This window comes from Glossina fuscipes, unplaced genomic scaffold, assembly GCF_014805625.2.
Source record: "Glossina fuscipes isolate IAEA_lab_2018 unplaced genomic scaffold, Yale_Gfus_2 73, whole genome shotgun sequence".
Classification (NCBI taxonomy): domain Eukaryota; kingdom Metazoa; phylum Arthropoda; class Insecta; order Diptera; family Glossinidae; genus Glossina; species Glossina fuscipes.
In genome coordinates this window covers 665390-685121 of record NW_023998436.1, presented here as the reverse complement: position 1 = coordinate 685121, position 19732 = coordinate 665390, and the positions used below count along the sequence as shown (strand labels likewise).

The window sequence follows — 19732 nt, the reverse complement described above, 5'->3', positions numbered from 1 at the left end:
AAATCAGTTCACAATATGCTTCCGAAATAATCGATACAATTAAAGATTAATTATGAGTATTACCTACACCCAAACAAAATTATATTCTGCACCGCAGCTGTTGTAGGGTATAAGCAGATAATTTTCTTTGCGATTAAAAAGATAAAATTTTCAAAAATATTAGCAAAAGTAAAATGGGCGCTTGTGCTGCTATTTCTGGCTATTACTAAAATAAAATAATTGCATAATCCCCACCAGGTTAATAATCTACTCAGATTTTCTTAACTCAAAAAAAAAAAAAAAAAGAAGAAGCAAAAGCGCTGCAGTGAGCCACGACTCTACATTTATTCGTAAATCGAATTTTCAAAATAAGACTTTATAAGGGAAGTGATTGAAATAGTGGTCCGACCCGAACCATTTACAACTATTTTTGTCCTTGGGCTAAAACACTGCAATGTACCAAATTTAATCACACTATTTCAAAAATTACTTGACGGACAGAAGAACTGACGAACTGGCAAATTTAGATCGATTTAGAAATTGCCTCTGAATAGATTGGAATAGGATGAATATAAGAGAACAGGACGGAAGGACGGTCGGACAAGCTTAGATCGATTTAGAAATTGCCTCGGAATAGATTGGGGTAGGATGAATATAAGTAAACAGGACGGAAAGACGGACGGACAAGCTTAGATCGGTTTAGGAATTGTCTGTAAATAGATTAGTACGTTGAATAAAAAAAAAAAAGAAGAACTGACAAATTCACATTGATTATCAGAATGATCCTGAATCGATTTGTTTAATAAAATGTGAGCCCATCTCAAGGCCTTCTGGTTCCTGTCTTCATTATCACAAACTTAATATATCCTTGTGTCACATGTGGTACACATACGGTTGGTTGGTGATACTCGCTCTCTACGGAGTATCTTCAAAGTTTTGATACAAACCATTTGATTGGTTTGTACTATCTAACAATCATACGGCTCGTTAATAGTGCCGACATCTATATCTTAAACTACGAACTAATTGAGTGGTTGTGGAATTAAAATGAATTCTGTTTGTTTACATTAAAGATCTTCTTTAAAACGCTCGTTACACTTGTAAACTCAATAACTTCATTATTTCCTTCATAGATTTTGTCTCTGCTCTGAACAATTATCCAACAAACTGTTTATTTATTTGTCGGTGTTTTGTTTCCATTTCTATTTGGTTTTGCGTGTGCACTTGTAATTAATTAAAAATGTATAAACATTTTAGCACCATTTCGTTTACTATTAACGAATGAAAGCTAGGATGGAAAAGTAGGCAAACATGACATGACACTCACGCAACGCGGAACGCAAAATTTCAGTAGAAAAACAATTTTAATTGATTTAATGAAAGCCTATTAAACCAACTTTTGCTTAAGACTTACACGCACATTAATGCGATAGACTTGAAGTGAATAAAAAGAAACGAAATGAATAAAAGCGAATTGCGTTAAACGAGCGCATAATACACAAATTTAACCGCGATCTAAGCGGAGTTAACCTAAGAACGCGTGTTACAACTTTGCATTTCTCATCATTGATAGACAGGCAAACGGATATAATATCATTGATCCGTTAATACTGCAATGATCAGGAATATGCATACAAACTGCAATTTTCAATGTGGTTACGGATTTCAATTAGGTTATATTAGGTTAGAAGATGGAGATTAGGTTAGAAAATTTTCAAACCGCATAAACCAAATTTCAGCTTTCATGAAAGTTCAAACAAATGGTAGCGAGAAAAGGGTTGACTCAAGATTTTGCTTTGAACAAAAATCTAAAAGTATTCCTATATAATACATTAGGACGTAAACCGCAGAAAAGACCGCAAAGACTTTTCAGTACGACCTCATATATGAATTGAAAGTTACACTTTTCCTATCTTCAAGATGTGGATTTGGATGCAGGAAACTTATTTTCAAATTCGGTTAATTGCCGTTAAAGGAAAGTTCTTAGATCAAATAGCAGAAAGACAAGCAAGTCGAGGAGCGGATTGACAGATGGATATGCCTAAATCGACTTAAAATCGTTTATCAATTATCGAAAATGTTGTTGAGAACTTTGTGCGAAAACTGTACACCCACCATCAAACATATAATAATATTGGGCTGACGGATTTAATTAAATCTTAATCTGGATTTGACGATAGGTAAACCGGCAAACAAATATAATTTATATATAAATTTAAGAAATGAAAAAACTCCTATAGTTTCATACTTTGATCAATTACTAGTTTTGTGGCATCTCCTACGCCTATATTATTAGACGTCCAATTGCTAAGCTGCTTTGCTATTCAATCTTTCAAAGGAACGATTTTTCGTTAATAGGGGTAAATGGGATGATTGATCTGGTCCGGAGTGCACAATACATTGTGCTGCTGAAAGTTCGCATAGTCGTGTAGTTTTTATCAAACCAGGTTGCGGGCATTTTTCGCGATTTCTCCTTCACATGTTAAAATCATTTATTCACTTCTTTTCTTAGGGATACAATGTCCATTTTGTGTTCATTTTAGATGAATATTTGCAAATCATTTTTCTATCCCTCTTTTTGTACACTACATAGTTTGTGATGCAAAGCTATATCAAATTCGTATGAGTGTACATATGTAACACCTACCTTTGTATGTCAGTCGAAAAAACCTTCCTTCCGATCTAACCTTATCTGCCTCTTTTATTGTGTTCAACCGACAGATCGCTATTTTCGAGATATTTTGACTGAAGTGTTTTGGTCCGTGGACGAACACTACTGAAAATGGCTGGGATCGGAGCACTTCTTGCCTTAAGTTGAAAAGTCATTATAAGAATAACTGTACAATAGCGCAGAGGCCACCCTGGTATTTTTGCTTGTTGTTGATTAAGACATATAGGAAAGGACTCACTAAGAATCTCAACTAACAACTTCTGTGGAAGCAGGTTCAAAGCCTAAGTGCACTAGATTTTTCAATTGAACCGGCATTCACATAGTGCTAACGCAGACAAATTTAATTCTGTGAGTTTTCCCATGAGTTTGCTTCACTCACAACCATTGGAATCAAGTTGTTGTCACTTTTCCTTTGGGAGAATTTTTAATTGCATCATAACAACAACTAGATTTGTTTTTGGACTTTTAAAGAAAAATCAATTTTTTTTAACATTAATTTTAATGAAAAGTACGTCTAATTATCGCATACAAATTTTCTTGCTAAAAAAAAACAAAAACTATATCTGTTTTCATCCGAACATACAACATTAGAATAAACATTGAGAAATCTCAGGCCTATGTAGTTGTGTTGTTAATGTGAAAATTTCACTTTTTCTATTTGGAATTTCGCATGCGTTCGTTTGTCTCAAATCACTGTCTAGGAGTCCATCTTAAAGCAAACGAAAACTATATGCAATAGTAGCAACAACAACAACAACGACAGCATACCCAATTCATTTCACTTTCATTTCATAGTAAATAGTTGTTGGCCAGTAATTGCTCTCTCTCTCTCTCTCTGTTTTTTTCTGTCTTGTTTTTGTTTTTTCAAAGTATTTTGTCTTTTGTTTTTGCTTGATATTATTTTTTTTTTTTCACTCTCCTGCTATTTATTTCTTACTACAATTTTTGTCCTTTTTTTCTTCATTCTTTTTACTCATTTTGTGTTTATTTTATCGTGCAAGACAATTCTATGGGCGGGTAAATGCATGTCATGTAAGTGGATATGTATGCAGTTACTGTCAATAGCTCTTCGTCACCCACAGCACAATTTGATTTGAAACATTTGTCTTTGCGTAACATACGTACGTCCATGCACACATATACGCGTTTGTATTTTCATACTAAAGCGATTACATAAATGACTGCATTTGCATGCCCGTGCATGCCAGTAGTATTTACCTACAATTTGTCTCTGAAACTGTGTCCATCTCATGAATGCATTCATTGGTTTTATTTTCCTTTCTTTTATTTTTTCTGTGCTTTTTTTGTTTTTTTTGTTTTTTCTTTTTTACTTTGTAAAATTCACATTCTTAGTGTGTGTCTTTCTGCATGTTATTGGCTTTGTATGTCGTCTTTTACTCTTTGCTTTAATTTCTTAAGATTTATGTGATTTCTCGTCTGCGTTTCGTTGAGAAAATAAAAATTTAAAAAAAAAAATTGCCGTCTGTTTTAAAAGTTTTAAAAGTAGCAAAAGAATAAAAATAGAAGTGCATCTGCATATATAGCGATATGCAAGTATTGTATATGCAAACGTACATAGCCAAAAAAAAAATATAAAAAATATGTTTAGCTTTTAATTATGTATTTTATATATTTTTAACTTTAACTTACGCATATATGTTCTGGGCATTTGCACCCACTGCAAATCATCACCATTGGTGATGAATTAAAGTTTCTCAATTCTCTTATATCGTTTGTCGCCGACAAACGCTTTTTAATAAAAACACAATTTCATTAAATTACTTTTTAGATTCTAGTAAATAAATGTAGAATGTTGGAGTAGGCGAAGAATGTCGACTCAATGATTGCGGGCTGAAATCACGGAGTTCGGTAGAATTTTCAAAAAAACCTATCCTAGCGCTTTTGAAATATTAATCTTAGAAGTCATTTATCATTGGTTATAGCCATAAAAACGCTGGTATACCCTACCCCCGTAGGTTGTAAGAAAGTTATTATATCCCGCAGCCTTTGTGGTTCAAGATTGCAGTTAGGTTTCTGCGAATGTATATAACACCCAGACGGACTTGAAATAGACCTATCTTTTATTACACCGATCGATTCAGAAGAGATATTTTTAATTTATTGCACTGACACAGAGAAAGTGTTGCATATTTCGAAGTCAGAATATTTATGGCCTTGATATGGAGACTTGATTTCATTTATGTCTCGATGTATTATAAAAAACAGGCTTAAAATATGTTTGTGCGAGTATTACAATGATTACGTGCGAAAGTCTGCACGAAAGCTTCTCAATGAAACCTTGTGGCGCAAGAGTATATTAAGTATGTGGGAATGTATGCAACACCTTTAGATAAGTCGACCATTTATTATACCGATCGATTCAGAATTTCTCATCTAAGCTCGCCTATCTGTCTGTCCGTCCCTCCATCTGTTATTGTTCAAAATATGTTTAACCGACACTTTTGGGATATTTTGGTAAAATTTGGTAGGTTAACGTGTTTTTGTTGAAGGGCAAAGGCAATGTGAATCGATCCGTCCGTCTGTTCGCTTCATTTTATTATGTTCAACGTACAGACTGCAATATTTCAGATGTTTTGATAAAGTTTTGTACACTGGCCCAAGGATGAACGATATTGAAAATGGTTTCAATTGGTCCACTTTTTCGACCATTTTCCATATAAGGCCTTATATTAGAAAGTCATTATATATATAGCCTTTAAGCCTTATTTTAAAAGTCTGTTATATAACATCGTATATAAAAGGTTTATTGAAATCATGATCAAAGCATTTAAGGAGAGTTTCCATGCAAAGGTTTACTAAACTTGCAGAGTCGTACAATCGTGTAACCATACAAAAAAAAGGCAAAAAATGTCTGTTGAATTACTATGTTTTTAATTGTTTTTCTCCTTTCTCGATTGTCCCATTTCAAAATCTCATGTAAATGATAAATTAATTGACAGCATTTATTATCTTCACACGGTTTAAGTGGTTTTACAACATTTTTTCAACGATAAGGGCGAACAAAATACAAAAATAATATTCAAAATCATAAATACCCGAACTGTCAGACGGAACATAAAGGAATTTCATTCAATACGTATCAATTAAGTTACATAAATATTTTTATATTTATTACTTTTGCCAAAGCAAGCTATATGTCTGTATATACCTTAATGTGTGCTCTGAGCTCACATTCTTTAAATGCAAAGTTAATCCGTATTTCACTAGCTTTCGCGTTTAGTAATAAAATATTTTATGGCTTTTATTTGCTCCACAATGATAGTTACATGTTATAAGCTGACCAGACCTCTTCCCTTTTCGAGATTTATATTGATTTTTAATGATATCTGCATACTTGCGCAGCTCTTCTTTAAATCTCATAGAAAATGAGAAAGAAAATGATATGTGTACGACTAAGAACCGAAAAAATATTCAGAAATGAAAATTTTGAATAGATATGCGACATATGCGAAGACTTTTCATGACCAAAAAAGAAGTATTGTCACAAAAATTGTCACAAGTTTCTGCGCTGTTCCAAATATAAAGATAGGTATAAAGGTAGATTTACGTATTCTGTCATCTCAAGGCCTTTACAAGTGTGTTTATATGTGCACATACCTATATGTATTTATATATATATATATATATATATATACATATACATACATATATGTGTATATATGTACACAGATATATATATATTTCTTTTTTAATCTGACCAATCACTTAGCGGATGTACTCTGCACGTGTATGCTACGGTAACGGTAAGGAAGGAGTGGGAATATAGAAGAAGAGATAGGGAGAGACTGTATCCCAGTGGAAGTGTGCCCAATCCATAACCGGCTGCGTACTGGTTATAGACTAAGTATGGCCAAACCGCAATAAGATTTGAATCCGCGAACACCGACTAAATAGCCACTACACTTATCCACTCAGTTATGCTGCCGCCCGGGAAAAGACATTACTGTTCCTTTAGGTACAGCATTTTTACAAAAAGATTCTGTTCGTCTAATACCACATCTTTTACATTATGTCCAAACTCATTTTTACTTTAATTTTTTTTTTTGCACTCGAATATTATAAGCAATCTATGATAAAACTAAAAAATTTGAGCCATCTATATGTAACTTTTTCTTACCACATAGCCGTTTAACATGTTTCTTTTTTATCAAGTTACGATTTCAGCCCTTTCGTTTGAATCTAAACTGAAATTTTTTTTCATTGATATTTGCGCCTTAAGTTTGAAAAGCGGACTAATCTGCATAAGTGCTGTACAAAAAAATTTTATACAGATTTGTAAAGAGTAAGTGAGCAGTGCGTTTTCCCTTCCTCTTAAATTTTATAAAAATTGGATTTGGAAGGTACACGGTATGTGAAATATTCGATGTGGGATGGTGATCGGTTGAGCAAGGGTTCGGAGTGTGCGAATTTGGGTTAGTGTATGGCTTAGTATAAGCCATTCTAAGGATTTATACGTTTTTGGTGGGAGCCGTATCTCTTCTCTCGATAATTAAATGAGTATTGTTTTGATGTGAAATAAAATTTTTTTTCCTTCATATTTCCTTTTTAAGTTAAAAAATAATCTAATATGCATAAGTTTTCTAAAAACATGTATATTGATACATAGAGAGTAGGTAAGCAGTGTGTTTTCCATTTACATTACAATATACCAGGTTTTGCTAACTTTTATAAAGTAGTTAAGAATGTACGGCTTATGAGCCACCCTGAGATTTTATATATGGTTTGTTCTTTAAACTAAAACTTTTCTGCGGATGAAAATGATTGACTTTTTTTTGTTTTTAAAGAACAAATTGTCTCAAAAAAAAGCAAATTTTGGAGGCAAGATCAATTTACAAGTCACAGTTGCTTTAGTGACTTTTACAATGGGAAAAAAATTGAATTCCTTGTATTAGTAAACCGTGTCTTTTTAATGACGAAAAGTAGTGTCGAACTAAAACAATGGCGTAAGAAGTTTTTTTTGGACTCTTCTCCATCGAAGCCAATGGTAGAGAAATGGTGTCCCGATTTCAAAGGGGACCATACAAGCACCGATAATATTGGGGGATCAAGCCGCCCGAAGTAGGCCGTCGTTCTCAAACAGTTTATCCAAATGCTCGTAGTTGTTTCGGAAGATCGAGAAGTGAGGGTGAGTGAGACCGCCAGCGTCTTAATATCAACAAGCAGAAGTGTACCTACTAACATGCCTTATATGAATATTTGTTCATGTAATATCAATCGCCAAAATAGAATAGCGCCCTGGCTCACATTTAACCAAAAACAACAATGTGTTGGTTAATCAAAGTGCTGTTTGAAGCTATCTAGGCGAAAGAAAGAGAATTTTCTCACGCGATAGATGACAATGTATTCATCATTACACTCCAAGGTCACAGAGCAACCGGCAGAAGTCGTCCCAAACGTCCAGAAACGCCAAAGTGGGCTAGAAGGCCTACAATGTTCCTGTCTCGGGATGCACATGGTTTAATATTTATCAACTATGTTGAAAAAAGATAATAGTGAAGATCGGTAGTGAACATCATATGACATTGTTAGTCGCTTTGAACGACGAGGTAGGAAAATATGGCCTTGATCTTATGAATTTGATGAATGATGCGTTACAATAGACTATGTATTAAGCAAGGATCCTATACAAAATCCATCACTAATTATAATCTGTTTAATTTGGAGTCTTCAAGATTCAGTTGACGAAACGTATTATAAGCTTTTACTTATTTATCTTCTTTTTCTCTTTCTTTACAGGTAATAATGCAACGACCTTCGTGATCATCACCAATAATAAGCAGCAATTACCAGAAAACTCATTATCGAACGCCTTAACAATGCCACAAATTTATAGTTTGTTAAGTATTAAAACATCAACATCAACAAGAAATCATCCAGCAAAGCATCGAAATTATTCGCTTACTATTGCAAAAGCATAAAACTCACTTTCCATTTCAAAAAAAAAAAAAAAAAAAAAAAAAAAGCAACAAAAAACACAAAACAAAAAAGGAAATTAAAAAAAAAAAGAGAAAAAGTTTTAATAAATTTATTTAATTGAAAATGAAAACTTCGGCTAAAATTGAAAAATGTATTATCAGCGAGGACGACGAAGACGATACAGAACATGATGATGACGACTATCGCGAGCGACGACATTACAATTATGCAAAATTTCGCAAACAAACTCTGCAAACAATACCGCGCTATGCTAATGATACGGTTACTTAAATTCATTTAAAAACCAGAAACTTCCGAAACGAGTTCAACGTTTGCGTCCTTTGCATAAAAAAAAAAAAAAAAAATGAATAAATAAATAAATAAAAGAAGAAGAAAACTTGTAATGAATAAATAATTGTTCCCAATTACAAGGTGTCAATACATGTATATATATCTACATATATATAAATATATATATATAAGTTTTTAACATTTCGTTTACAATTAAACGATTAACGAACAAAAAAAAAAAAAAAGAGGACAAAAACCAGTTAAAAAACAAAAATAAATAAAAACGAATTTTTGTGTCGTGTTGTTGTTAATTACATATACAAGCAATTTGCTAACGCATTTTTTATACATACATATATATTTCGCTATCTTAAACGAAGGGGTGTAACCGCATTAAATAAAGCCCCAGTGAAATCATCTGAATACACATATATAAGAGAATATTTTAAGCGGATGATATTTCATTGGAAAGTGTTGTTGCACTGTATAGGTAGGATACGAAAGGCACCGTTCACATAATTGAAGCGTGTGTCTGTTCATGCGAAGGAATCTCCGTTTGGATTGGAGGGCCCTAGCGCTGCTGGGTGCCCTCCTTTCGATTATAATCGATTGGCCGGGTCTGGTTTATGCAATGCCGATTTTATTACCATCATCATCATCATCGTCGTCGACGTCGTCGTCGTCGTCGTCGACAACAATTGCATCCACACCCATCGCTGCTTATATTGAAAACATAAATGTAATTAATGTGACTAAATACGTGTCGTCTGCTGCCGGTGCAATGTCAGTTAAGAATAATAACAAGAACAATAACAATAATCTAAGTGAGCAAAGTTTGACACAAAACATACGCTATAACGCTACTATGGATATTGCTGGCAGATTTAGTTTATTAAGGAAACAACGAAAGATTCTTTATCTTAACGAAAACAATATGAATCATTTACTCAATAATAGACATTCAACGACAAATGAGAAGCAGGAGGTTAACGACAAAATAACTCATAGTATTAGTAAACAAAATATCAATAAGAGTAATAAGAATAATAATAATAATAATAATAATAATCATAGCGGAACTGCCATTTGTGCCGGCCAAACATACAAATATACAAATCATCCGAAAATTAACGCAACAGAAAATTTTCATCAATTAATTGAGGAAATTCCTATTTCTCATATGGCAACAACCACCGAATCCAATACATTCACTACCGACATTTATAGTGATATTGCCATCAATACTGAAAGCAGTGCCGTTAATGAAGATGAAGATAATGATAACGATAATGATAATGAGAAAAATTCTTCATTATTTGCTGCTGCATTTCAATTCTCTTCATCGAATCATTTAGCTGTTCTATCACGTACCGAGCGTAGTATAAGTTCACTTTCATCATCGCACAGCTTTCAAAGATCACCTGATAGTGTTAGTAGCAGTAGTAGTAGTAGTAGTAGCAGTAGTAGTAGTAGCAGTAGTAGTAGCAGCAGTAGTAGGGGTGTTCGCAGCAGTAGCAGTAACGGTAGCGGTATTGTACGCCGTTCTTCAGATGCCAATGGTGTGAAATCGAAAAGACTGAATAATTCTAGAATACAACACAACAACAATAATAAGAACAACTTAGATCGCAATGAGCGTTCGACGCTTTCTCATCTCTCGGGGCCGTCACGAAAAATTCAATTGTATATAAAAAATCGTTTCATTCAACTAATGCCAGATGGCACCGTAAATGGTACGCAGGATGATCAAAGCGAATACAGTAAGTCTTAAATGCTTTTATTATTTTATATTTTCTTTTATTATTATTATTATTATTATTATTATTATCAACATCCCTTATATTTTAGCAAAAACTTGCGTGAAAATATGTATTCAAAATTTTTCAATTTCATATCATTTTTATTTTGACTTTTTTCTTAATTTTTTTAAGAAAATAATAACATTGTAAAGTCTCAAGGAAACAGGTACATGGGCTATAGTGGGTCAAAGCCGATCATTAGATACCCTACACCATTTCGTTTAATTAATAATACCGCAAATATTGCCTTCGCGTAATTCGATAATTTTCATGAAAGTTCTAATATTGGACTTTGGTACTCAAACGTTCAAGCGGTCTAAGTTTACCTAGCTTGATTTATTTATCAAAGATTATACCATTTTCCAATTGCTTCAGTCATAACAAACCGCAAATTAGACTTGTTCTCCCAAGGAGGGCTGGTAAACAATAGATATATGTGGTCCAACTTAATTTACTTGTGAAAGATTTTTCTAATTTTCAGTTGTTTCCGTTACTACAAAACGCACATTAGACTTTGTTCCCCAAAAAGGACTTGCTATCGTGGGAGTCTGTATGTATGGCGCGGTACCAAAAATGGACCTATGCGATCCAAATTGCCTTTCACAAATTTACTAAGTACAAATTTTCATTTTAGACTGTTAGAAGTGGACTTTGTTTGGCATACAAAGGCTTATTTTTCATTAGAACTCTCACATGATTTGCGATCCAAAATATAGATTTACTTGATCCAATTAATTTTATTAATTTTTATGTCACGTCATTCTTATAAATGAATTTTCATTAAGAAATAATGAAAGTGAGATCTTTCTACCATATAAAGATTCAATGTTCCTAGGAACGGTTATAGGAGCGGGGAATCAAAAACTTTTTCTATTCGATCCAAAGTTTTTGCCCTAATTAAGGATGTTGAAATACTATTACTGAGCGACTTTTATGGCGGCATTTTAACAATTCAATTTTTTTTCTTATGGCGACTTATTGTAATAAGGCGTTATATCGGGGCATTATATGGTCCGAAACATTAAAAATTGCCCTTCGTTCTTAAGCGAAGACACGTCAGTGTACTAAGTTTCATTAAAAAATATCTCAAAAATTGTGACCTGTAGGTAGCAAAGACGGACAGCCAAGGTATGCCCTCAGATCATTCTTGAGCATATGCAACTTCTTTCGCAAATATCTGAGCGAGGTCCTCATTTTTACAGATGGGAGAGCGCTTAGCGCCGGTACATTGGTAGCCAACGGACAGACGGGCAGACAAACTTAGGTCGTTTCATCCGAAAATAATTCTGAATCGATCGTTATATTAATAGGCGGGTATATCTTAAATTGTACTGGATATCACACCCGCCCGCACAAAATTAATTTACGCTACCATACCTATATACAAATACTACAAGTAGTGTAGGGTGTAAAAAGAATTATTAGAATTGATGTTTTTCAACTAACAAATAAAATAAATTTATGCTGAATGATTCACCAATAATTTTCTCTTTTCTTTTTTTTTTAATTGCAAAACCAAACATAAAAATAAACTGTTACACCAGTTACTTTCAAGTGTTCTCGATAGTATTGCAACAAATGAAACCATACAGAGAAAGAGAAAGCAAAAGATAAAAAAGAAAAAGAGCAAACATTCTTGAGAGTAATCAATTAAATTTTTGAGAAAACCTTTAAATCAACTCAAAAACTTCTTTATGGGTTCATTGTCTTTACTTTTGTCTTTAGAATAACAAAACGCATCCAAAGCGAGAGTAAGTTAACAACATCATATCAACAACTTGCGATCTCTGTTAATAATTCAATCAAAAGCACAGAAGTCAATTGTCTCATGTTACAACAACGCAACGTTACACGTAAACGTTACTCACGTAAACTTGGTTGTTTTTTTGGCTTTTTTCTGCTAGAGCACCTTATATTGAGAGGAGAAGAAAGAGAGAGAGAGAGAGAGAGAGAGAAAAAAATAAAGGAACAAGAACAACAATCAATAACAATGTTTGGAATATATCTTGAAATCCCATAAAATTATCATTAAAGAATTTTTGGGGGAAAAAGCATGTTTTTGATCACAAAATAATTTTTTGTTGTTGCTTGTGTAGCCTTCGTATATATGTTTATTTATTTATATGCAATCGTGTCTATATATTATGTATATGTATATACAAAATTGTACTTATGTTACGATGTTGCTTAGCCTTGCGATGTACTAAAAATTCTTGAAAGAGAAACACATAAAATATGTCATTCGTTTAGTGATAATCGATCTTGAAATTACGAACAAATCTTGGAACGAATCTTCAATACCTAACATATCGAATCAAAATCAAAACATATAATAATAATAATAATAATAAAAATTGTTAAGTAGTCTGTTGGCAATAAGCCTTTGAGCTTGAATATTGATTTTGATGTTGCGCCTATAGTACGTTTGTAAAGCGCTATTGACTTGGATTTGCTAATAATTCATAAGATTTTGTTTATTCCAAGAATGTTTGCATCGGCGGATTGACATCATCTTCAAATTTGATACGTATTGCAAATATTTTTACCTTCACTATAATTTTCTATTTCAATTTTTTAATAAAGAACAGACGGACAGACGGACGTGGATAAATAAAATTATTTTAACTTTTCATTACAATTTGCCAGTAGCAGCAAAACAGACAGACAGACGGACAGAAGGACATGACTAAATTAAATGCATTTAATATGAGAGGTTCTGTAGTGATATTACAAACGGCATAGCAAACGTAGTATGCCTTGAAAATAAATAAATTGCAAACAGCTACATAAGTTTAAGAAAAGCCATACTTTCAGGTATACATTCTAAGGAAATTTTCGACTTCAAAACTTTCGACAATCATGTCAGTATAATGATCGTTTTGCTTTCAGATAATTATTGTTATTGTTCAGCAAGTCCGTTAAGTTTCTTAACATTACGATGAGTGACATGACAGCACACCTACGTAGAGGTGATGGAATGATCGATGTACTCTGGGCGATAAAAAGAAATACTTTTATGTAATGAATCATTTTCATAACCCATTTCATTACATTCTTGTGATTCTTTATTACTAACTTCCTTTTTATTTAGTTATTAATTTTTGTGAATGAATTTTAGATGCGACAAATTATTATAAAACATATCAAAGAACGGCGTGATTGCTGAGATCTATTACACGGCATTGAATCCATCTTTCTAATGTCAGTCACTAGCATAGGTACGATATTTAAAAGAAAAGAAGAATTTCAATGCGATATCTTTGGTATATCGGACCTATTTTATATCATGCCAGTCTGAATAAAATTTCGCCTGACATTTGGATCATCTTAGATTTTAATTTGAAAAGTAGAACAAGAATAATTTGGAAAATAAGTTTGTTCTTCCGGAACTTCACACTGCGGAACGGGCAGTTGAAAGGACAGACAGACGGACACGCCCCCCTAAATTGACAACCCACAATTTACTTTACTTTATGGGATGTCTAAATGGGGTTACCAATGTAACCCCACTTTTCGGTTAGGCAGCAGCATATAAAACTGCAACTCTTCTAGTGATAGAAGTTTAGTTAAAAAAAAAAAAAACGCTTACTAAGATTTTCAGCGGCCTAAAAAACTGTCAACTTTACTTCGTTTCTGTCAAGAAAAAATTTGTGATAACTTTACCCTATAGTGTTTTTGATGCTTATTTCTACATGTTACAAATACTTGTCAAATGCATTATGCCCCCTATGGCGAATATTAAAAACATTTTAGGAAATTTTTTTAATGCGCATTAGTAAATGTTGTAAACTGAACAGCGGGTCTTTTGGAATTTTTGTAAAAACGCAAAAAAAAAAAAAAAAGAAATAGTAAAGGACATCCAAGTAAATGCTTAAACTAGATATGCGGATTATATAATCGTAATCTGTGTTCTTTATTTCTTATTGATTGTATATTTTACTTTTAGTAATTGATAAAATTTAATCAATAAAAAGGTATGTTTTGTCTTTAAGTAAAAAGAAGAAAAAAAATAAAAAACAATAAAAAACAATAACTGCAATATTATTACAAAATCAATTCTTACATGCACTTATTACATACACCCTGTTACATATATATGTACAGACATACTTGCAAACATGCATACAATGCTTTCATGCATTCATAGATAGTTATGTAGCTGTCATAAATCTTACAATGTGGCCTAATCCAATTTAATAAATGCACTCGAGGCGATTAAATGCAAGCAAGCAGGAGAGAGGCAGCCGAGCCGTCGTCGCAAGCATTCAAACGTTTAGTGCCAACACCGTCACTTGTGCCGGCATAATATCAAGTTTTAGTTATTTTGTATTTTTCTTATTTTATTTTCTGCAAAAACCAAACAGACCCAGTAGCCTAATGCCCGATAAAAAAAAAAAAAAAAAAAAAAATAAATAAATAAATAAAAAAAGCATTCATGTATGTGTATACACGCGGCAATACTTAAACATTGTAAATGCCAGAAACTTAACAAAAAGAGTCAAAAGAAGCGTTTTACTTGCACACAAACGCACACGCGCACACACGCGCACACACTCACGCATATATACATTATAGATACGAGAGCTTGCATATAAGCATAACAAAGTGAATTAAATTTTACAACACTTGATTTGAGGACATTTGCTTATTTTATTGCATTACTATAAATCTTATATGGATCTTGTGAATATTGTTTTTTTTTTTTTTTGCTAAATGTTTTAACAATAAATCGCATTTTATTTGATGAAAAAAAGAAAAAGGAAAAAAATGTTCAGATTTTAAAATGATTAATAATTTTAAACCGTATATGTTTTAAATTATATTGGGGTTTTGCGTGTTCACTCAAAATGCATATAAGAATGCATCTAACCGGCAGTTATTAATTTATTTATTTTTCTTTTCTCTCTTGTTATAACCATCACCGAAACATAGAAGATATATTCATGTTGTCAAAACGTTTGCAACATGCAGGAAAAAGACTCAGAGATCCCATCAAGTATCATGATTAGTGTTCTAAATTCTAAACCGATGTCCGTCTCTCTGTCTGTCTGTGCAGGGTCTGTGATAATACATTCTCCGGCAAGCTGTTTACTAGAAAATTTGGTATAAACTATGAAAATTCTTTCACGCAAGTTGGTACTGAAGTTGAGCTAAATCGCCGAAAGAGCACGAGCGCAGTTCAACATAACCTGAGACCATCTCTGTTTGAAAAATTGAAGAGAACGAAACAAGAGAACATCAGAGACTACATAAAGTATATAATATGGCTCTAGTCAGCATTAAGTTCTAAACCGATTTAAGCATGTCCGTCTGCCTGTCCCTATTTGAAATGTCTGTCATTGGCACTCCCCTTCAAGCTATGTACTTTGAACTTATCGAAAACAATAGAAGCTCGTGCATGCGGGTTGATATTGCAATTGAAGGAAATCGCCCAAAAGACACGGCCGCATTTCAACATAATCTGCGACCATCTCTGTTTCCGGAAATAAAAACAAAATTCGTTTTATCCTCGATAAAATTTTGTTTTTATATTTTATGGAGGATCGTGAAGTAATGGTACAAATATAGAATAATTTGGCCACGCCTACTACGCCTTTTTTGTGTCAAAGCGTTCCCAGCATTCACAAAAAAAGCTTCAGTGACCCTATAAAACCTATATATGATTGATTAGTATCAAATGCGAACGGCTCTAGATATGTTTGTCCGTCTGTCTGTCCTTTCGCAAGCCTATTAAGTGTTGTGGCAAATGTAGCAGTGTTCACAAAAGGGGAAAAAAGAAAAATTTGCTATTCATTTATAAAAATTGAAAATATCGGCCACGCCCATACAAAGTTATAAACGATCAAATTTTTTTCTTTCTTTCAATTTTTCGTTAATCATTAGCTAAGGAAGACAGAGTGTTAAAGATTACTTCTTGACTTGGAGAACAGTATTCGACAGACTGCATGCGTTCATTCTTAATCAGATAATGTGCACGTGGTAGTTTAACGTCTTGTTCGCTATCCGACATATCGATATATGGGCGTCAAATAAAAGGATTTGAAGAGTAGATACAGATAAAAGATGAAATTAAAGATAAATTTTCACTTTTATTCTACAAAAATAGAAAGGTCAGTCATGTCCGTTCAATGTTATAGAGATTGGAAATTTCCAGATTAACGGTAATGGGCATAGAAGATTCGGCTGCAGCTGAACATAATTTTCTTACGTGTTTTTCTTTTAATTTAAGGAGCAAAAAAAAAAAAAAAAGAAGAAATCTGTGTCAATGCTTGCTTTCGAGGTGTTTGATAGATAACAAGTTTTCATCAAATAAATAAAAAATATAAAATATTTTTTTCCATTTTTTCTCGCAAGGATTTAAGAAAACTGTCAGTAATAATATTATTAAAAGGTTTTTTATTTTTATTCTTTTGATTTTTTTAATATCTTTAGAATTTCGCAGAATTTGTTTATTTCTTTGGTGCATTTTTTCATTTCTTATGATTCAAGCATAACTTATGTCTTTATCGACACCTATAAAGATGTAAGAAACATGTCAAAGCGAGAAATAGGTCACAAACTGGACATGGAATTTTTTTTATTTATAGTTATTCCCAATTAAAAATCCGGTAGATATTTTTAATTTATTACATTAATACAGAGAAAGTGTCGCATATTCTTAAATCAGAATATTTATGGCCTTGCTATCGACTTGATTTCGTTTATTGCTTGATGTATTATAACAAAAACCAGCCTTAAAATGTGCGTGTGCGCGAGTATTACAACGATTATGCGAAAGGTTGCACGAAAACTTCTCAAGAGAAAAATATTTTGAAAAAATTTCTGAAACGAAAACAGATGCATGTTGTCTTGTTCTATACATATGTGTGTATACAAATTCGTACTTACATGGATTTATACGAAATAAAATATCGTAAAATTAAGTTTAGATATGTTACGTGCACGCATCGTCTGAAGCTTCTTGAGCATAGTCAAATATAGTTTTAATAAAAAATATTAACTTAATGGTCATGGGTGCAAATCTCAAATGCATGCAGAGTTTGCAATAAAGCTGATGGCCTCGACTGCTAACGCTTCAAAATTTTACTCTTAAAATGTATTTCTCTGGCTAACCTAATTACTATAACAATGGGAATAACATTAATTTATTGAAAACAGTTAAGAATACTATAGTCGGGCAAGGCGGACTATTAGGTACTCCGGCGTCAACTTGATCTAAATTTAGCAAACTTAGTTAACTTGATTAGATTTTATTGCTTTTCATTTGCTTCTATGAGAACCATAAATAGTCTTTGTCTCCCTAGAAAAGAAGGCTTTCATTGTCTAAAGAATTGATCTATGTGATCCAAATTCCCTATGGTTAGTTGACTAAGAACCAATTTTCATAATAAAATATTAAAAATTAGAGTTGTGCGGCATATAAAGTCTTCCCTTACATCGGTTGAGATCCAAAAAACAATACCTACATAGTCCAGATTAGGAGAGGTTAGTTTTTGTGTCCAATTATTAATTGAAATGAATTTCACCAAGAGGTATTAGAATCGAACCTTATTATCATATAAAGAGTTACTTTTCGTGGGAACGCTTGCATAGAAAAATGTTCAAAAAGTTGTCCCATTCGATCCAAGGTATTTTCACCAATTTAGAACGCCCACAAAATAAAGCTAAGCGATTTTTCTTGCAAAACTTTGAAAATTACAATATTAATTTTTATATGGGTAGTGGTCGGAAAAGTGCACCGATGAGTCGTCCTTTTTAACTACATGAGATAGTGTTTACATTGCGCTATTGGTTTGTTGCCGTCATTTACTCCTCGACTCGCTGTCGCTCTCCCCCTCCAACGCTATGTTAATCTTTCCACCAGTTATCCCCTTAGCTGGTCACTTACCTCTTCGTACGACCCTTTAATATTAATTCCATTCCATGTTTTTCTTCCTTAAGATAGGAGTATTGCATTGTAATGTAGTGAGCAGAAAGATCTATTGTACTCGCTCGTACCCATAGCCATTCAGTTTTAGAATATTTAAGAATCCCGCCATTTTGACAGGTTCGATGCGCTGGTGTTCGGCTTCGCAAAACGCCTGGTATCTGATATTGCAGATAGCGGCGCATTTGCACAGGACATGATGGAACGTTAGCTTTGCTTTCTCGCAGAGTATACATGAATCGGTATTTGAAACATACATACTATTCATGTCGTACCTGCGAGAGTTGTGACCCGTGAAGAAGGCTGTTAGGAGACGTGTGCCCCTCTTTTCCGAACCCAGTAGCTTGTGGGCTAGGTCGGACGATTTAGTAGACATTTTACTTTACTATTGCCATGAATTTTGCTTCATGGTAAATTTTTTTTTTCTCCGCCAATTTCGATACCAGCCTGTTGATGTTAATCATTCGTCACAAAAGCTTCCCGACATTTTGTAGCCCTACAAGCTCTCCTGCTGGCTAGACTAGTCGACCCTCTTATTGCCAAGAATATACTATAAATTATCTTCAATTTATAAAAAATTTCGATTTGCGTTCAGGGTATCTCTGCAGTCCATTTTTACTCAAGTAAAACTTATTCACTTATTTTTATTTTATATTCTTTGTAAAAATGATAAATTATTGCTTTGAAAATCCACTATTTCCTCTATGTAAAGAGAAGCGTGTTTAACATTAGACATAATCTTTATCAAATAAATTTTCTATAAATTGCCCATTAAAAGTGTTGCTATCATAAAATTTGCTTTCATTTAACACCCACATAAAAATATTGTTATTGTAAATAAAAATTTTTTCTCTATTTTTATAAAAAATTCTAAATACTATGAATAAACAAACAGTTAAACCTGAACAAACGCGTTTGGGTTTGTTATTTGCAAAACCAAAAGCTGATGTGAATTGATGCCAATAATTCATCTGAAACAAGCTTGCACTTCCCGTATCCTCGAAAGGCAAAGAAAAAACAAGCCTACTTCTGATCCACTGGCTTCGAACTTATAAAAAGACGTTTCAAGACGAAGTTCGCCAGCTGTTCACATTCGAGCTTTTCAGTAATCCTTTAAGGTCTTTTTGT

General features: G+C 33.1%; 1 protein-coding gene across 2 annotated transcripts in view; it reads left to right on the top strand.

The window, feature by feature from the left end:
- Positions 1–9056: 9056 nt before the first annotated feature.
- LOC119638119 (probable cyclin-dependent serine/threonine-protein kinase DDB_G0292550) overlaps positions 9057–19732 on the top strand; it is a 143625-nt gene continuing 132949 nt past the window's right edge. For both annotated transcript variants that reach the window (XM_038034749.1, XM_038034750.1), the window contains exon 1: positions 9057–10638. In XM_038034749.1, the coding sequence (XP_037890677.1) occupies positions 9417–10638 (1222 nt within the window). In that variant the 5' untranslated portion in view covers positions 9057–9416. The remainder of the gene's footprint in view (positions 10639–19732) is intronic.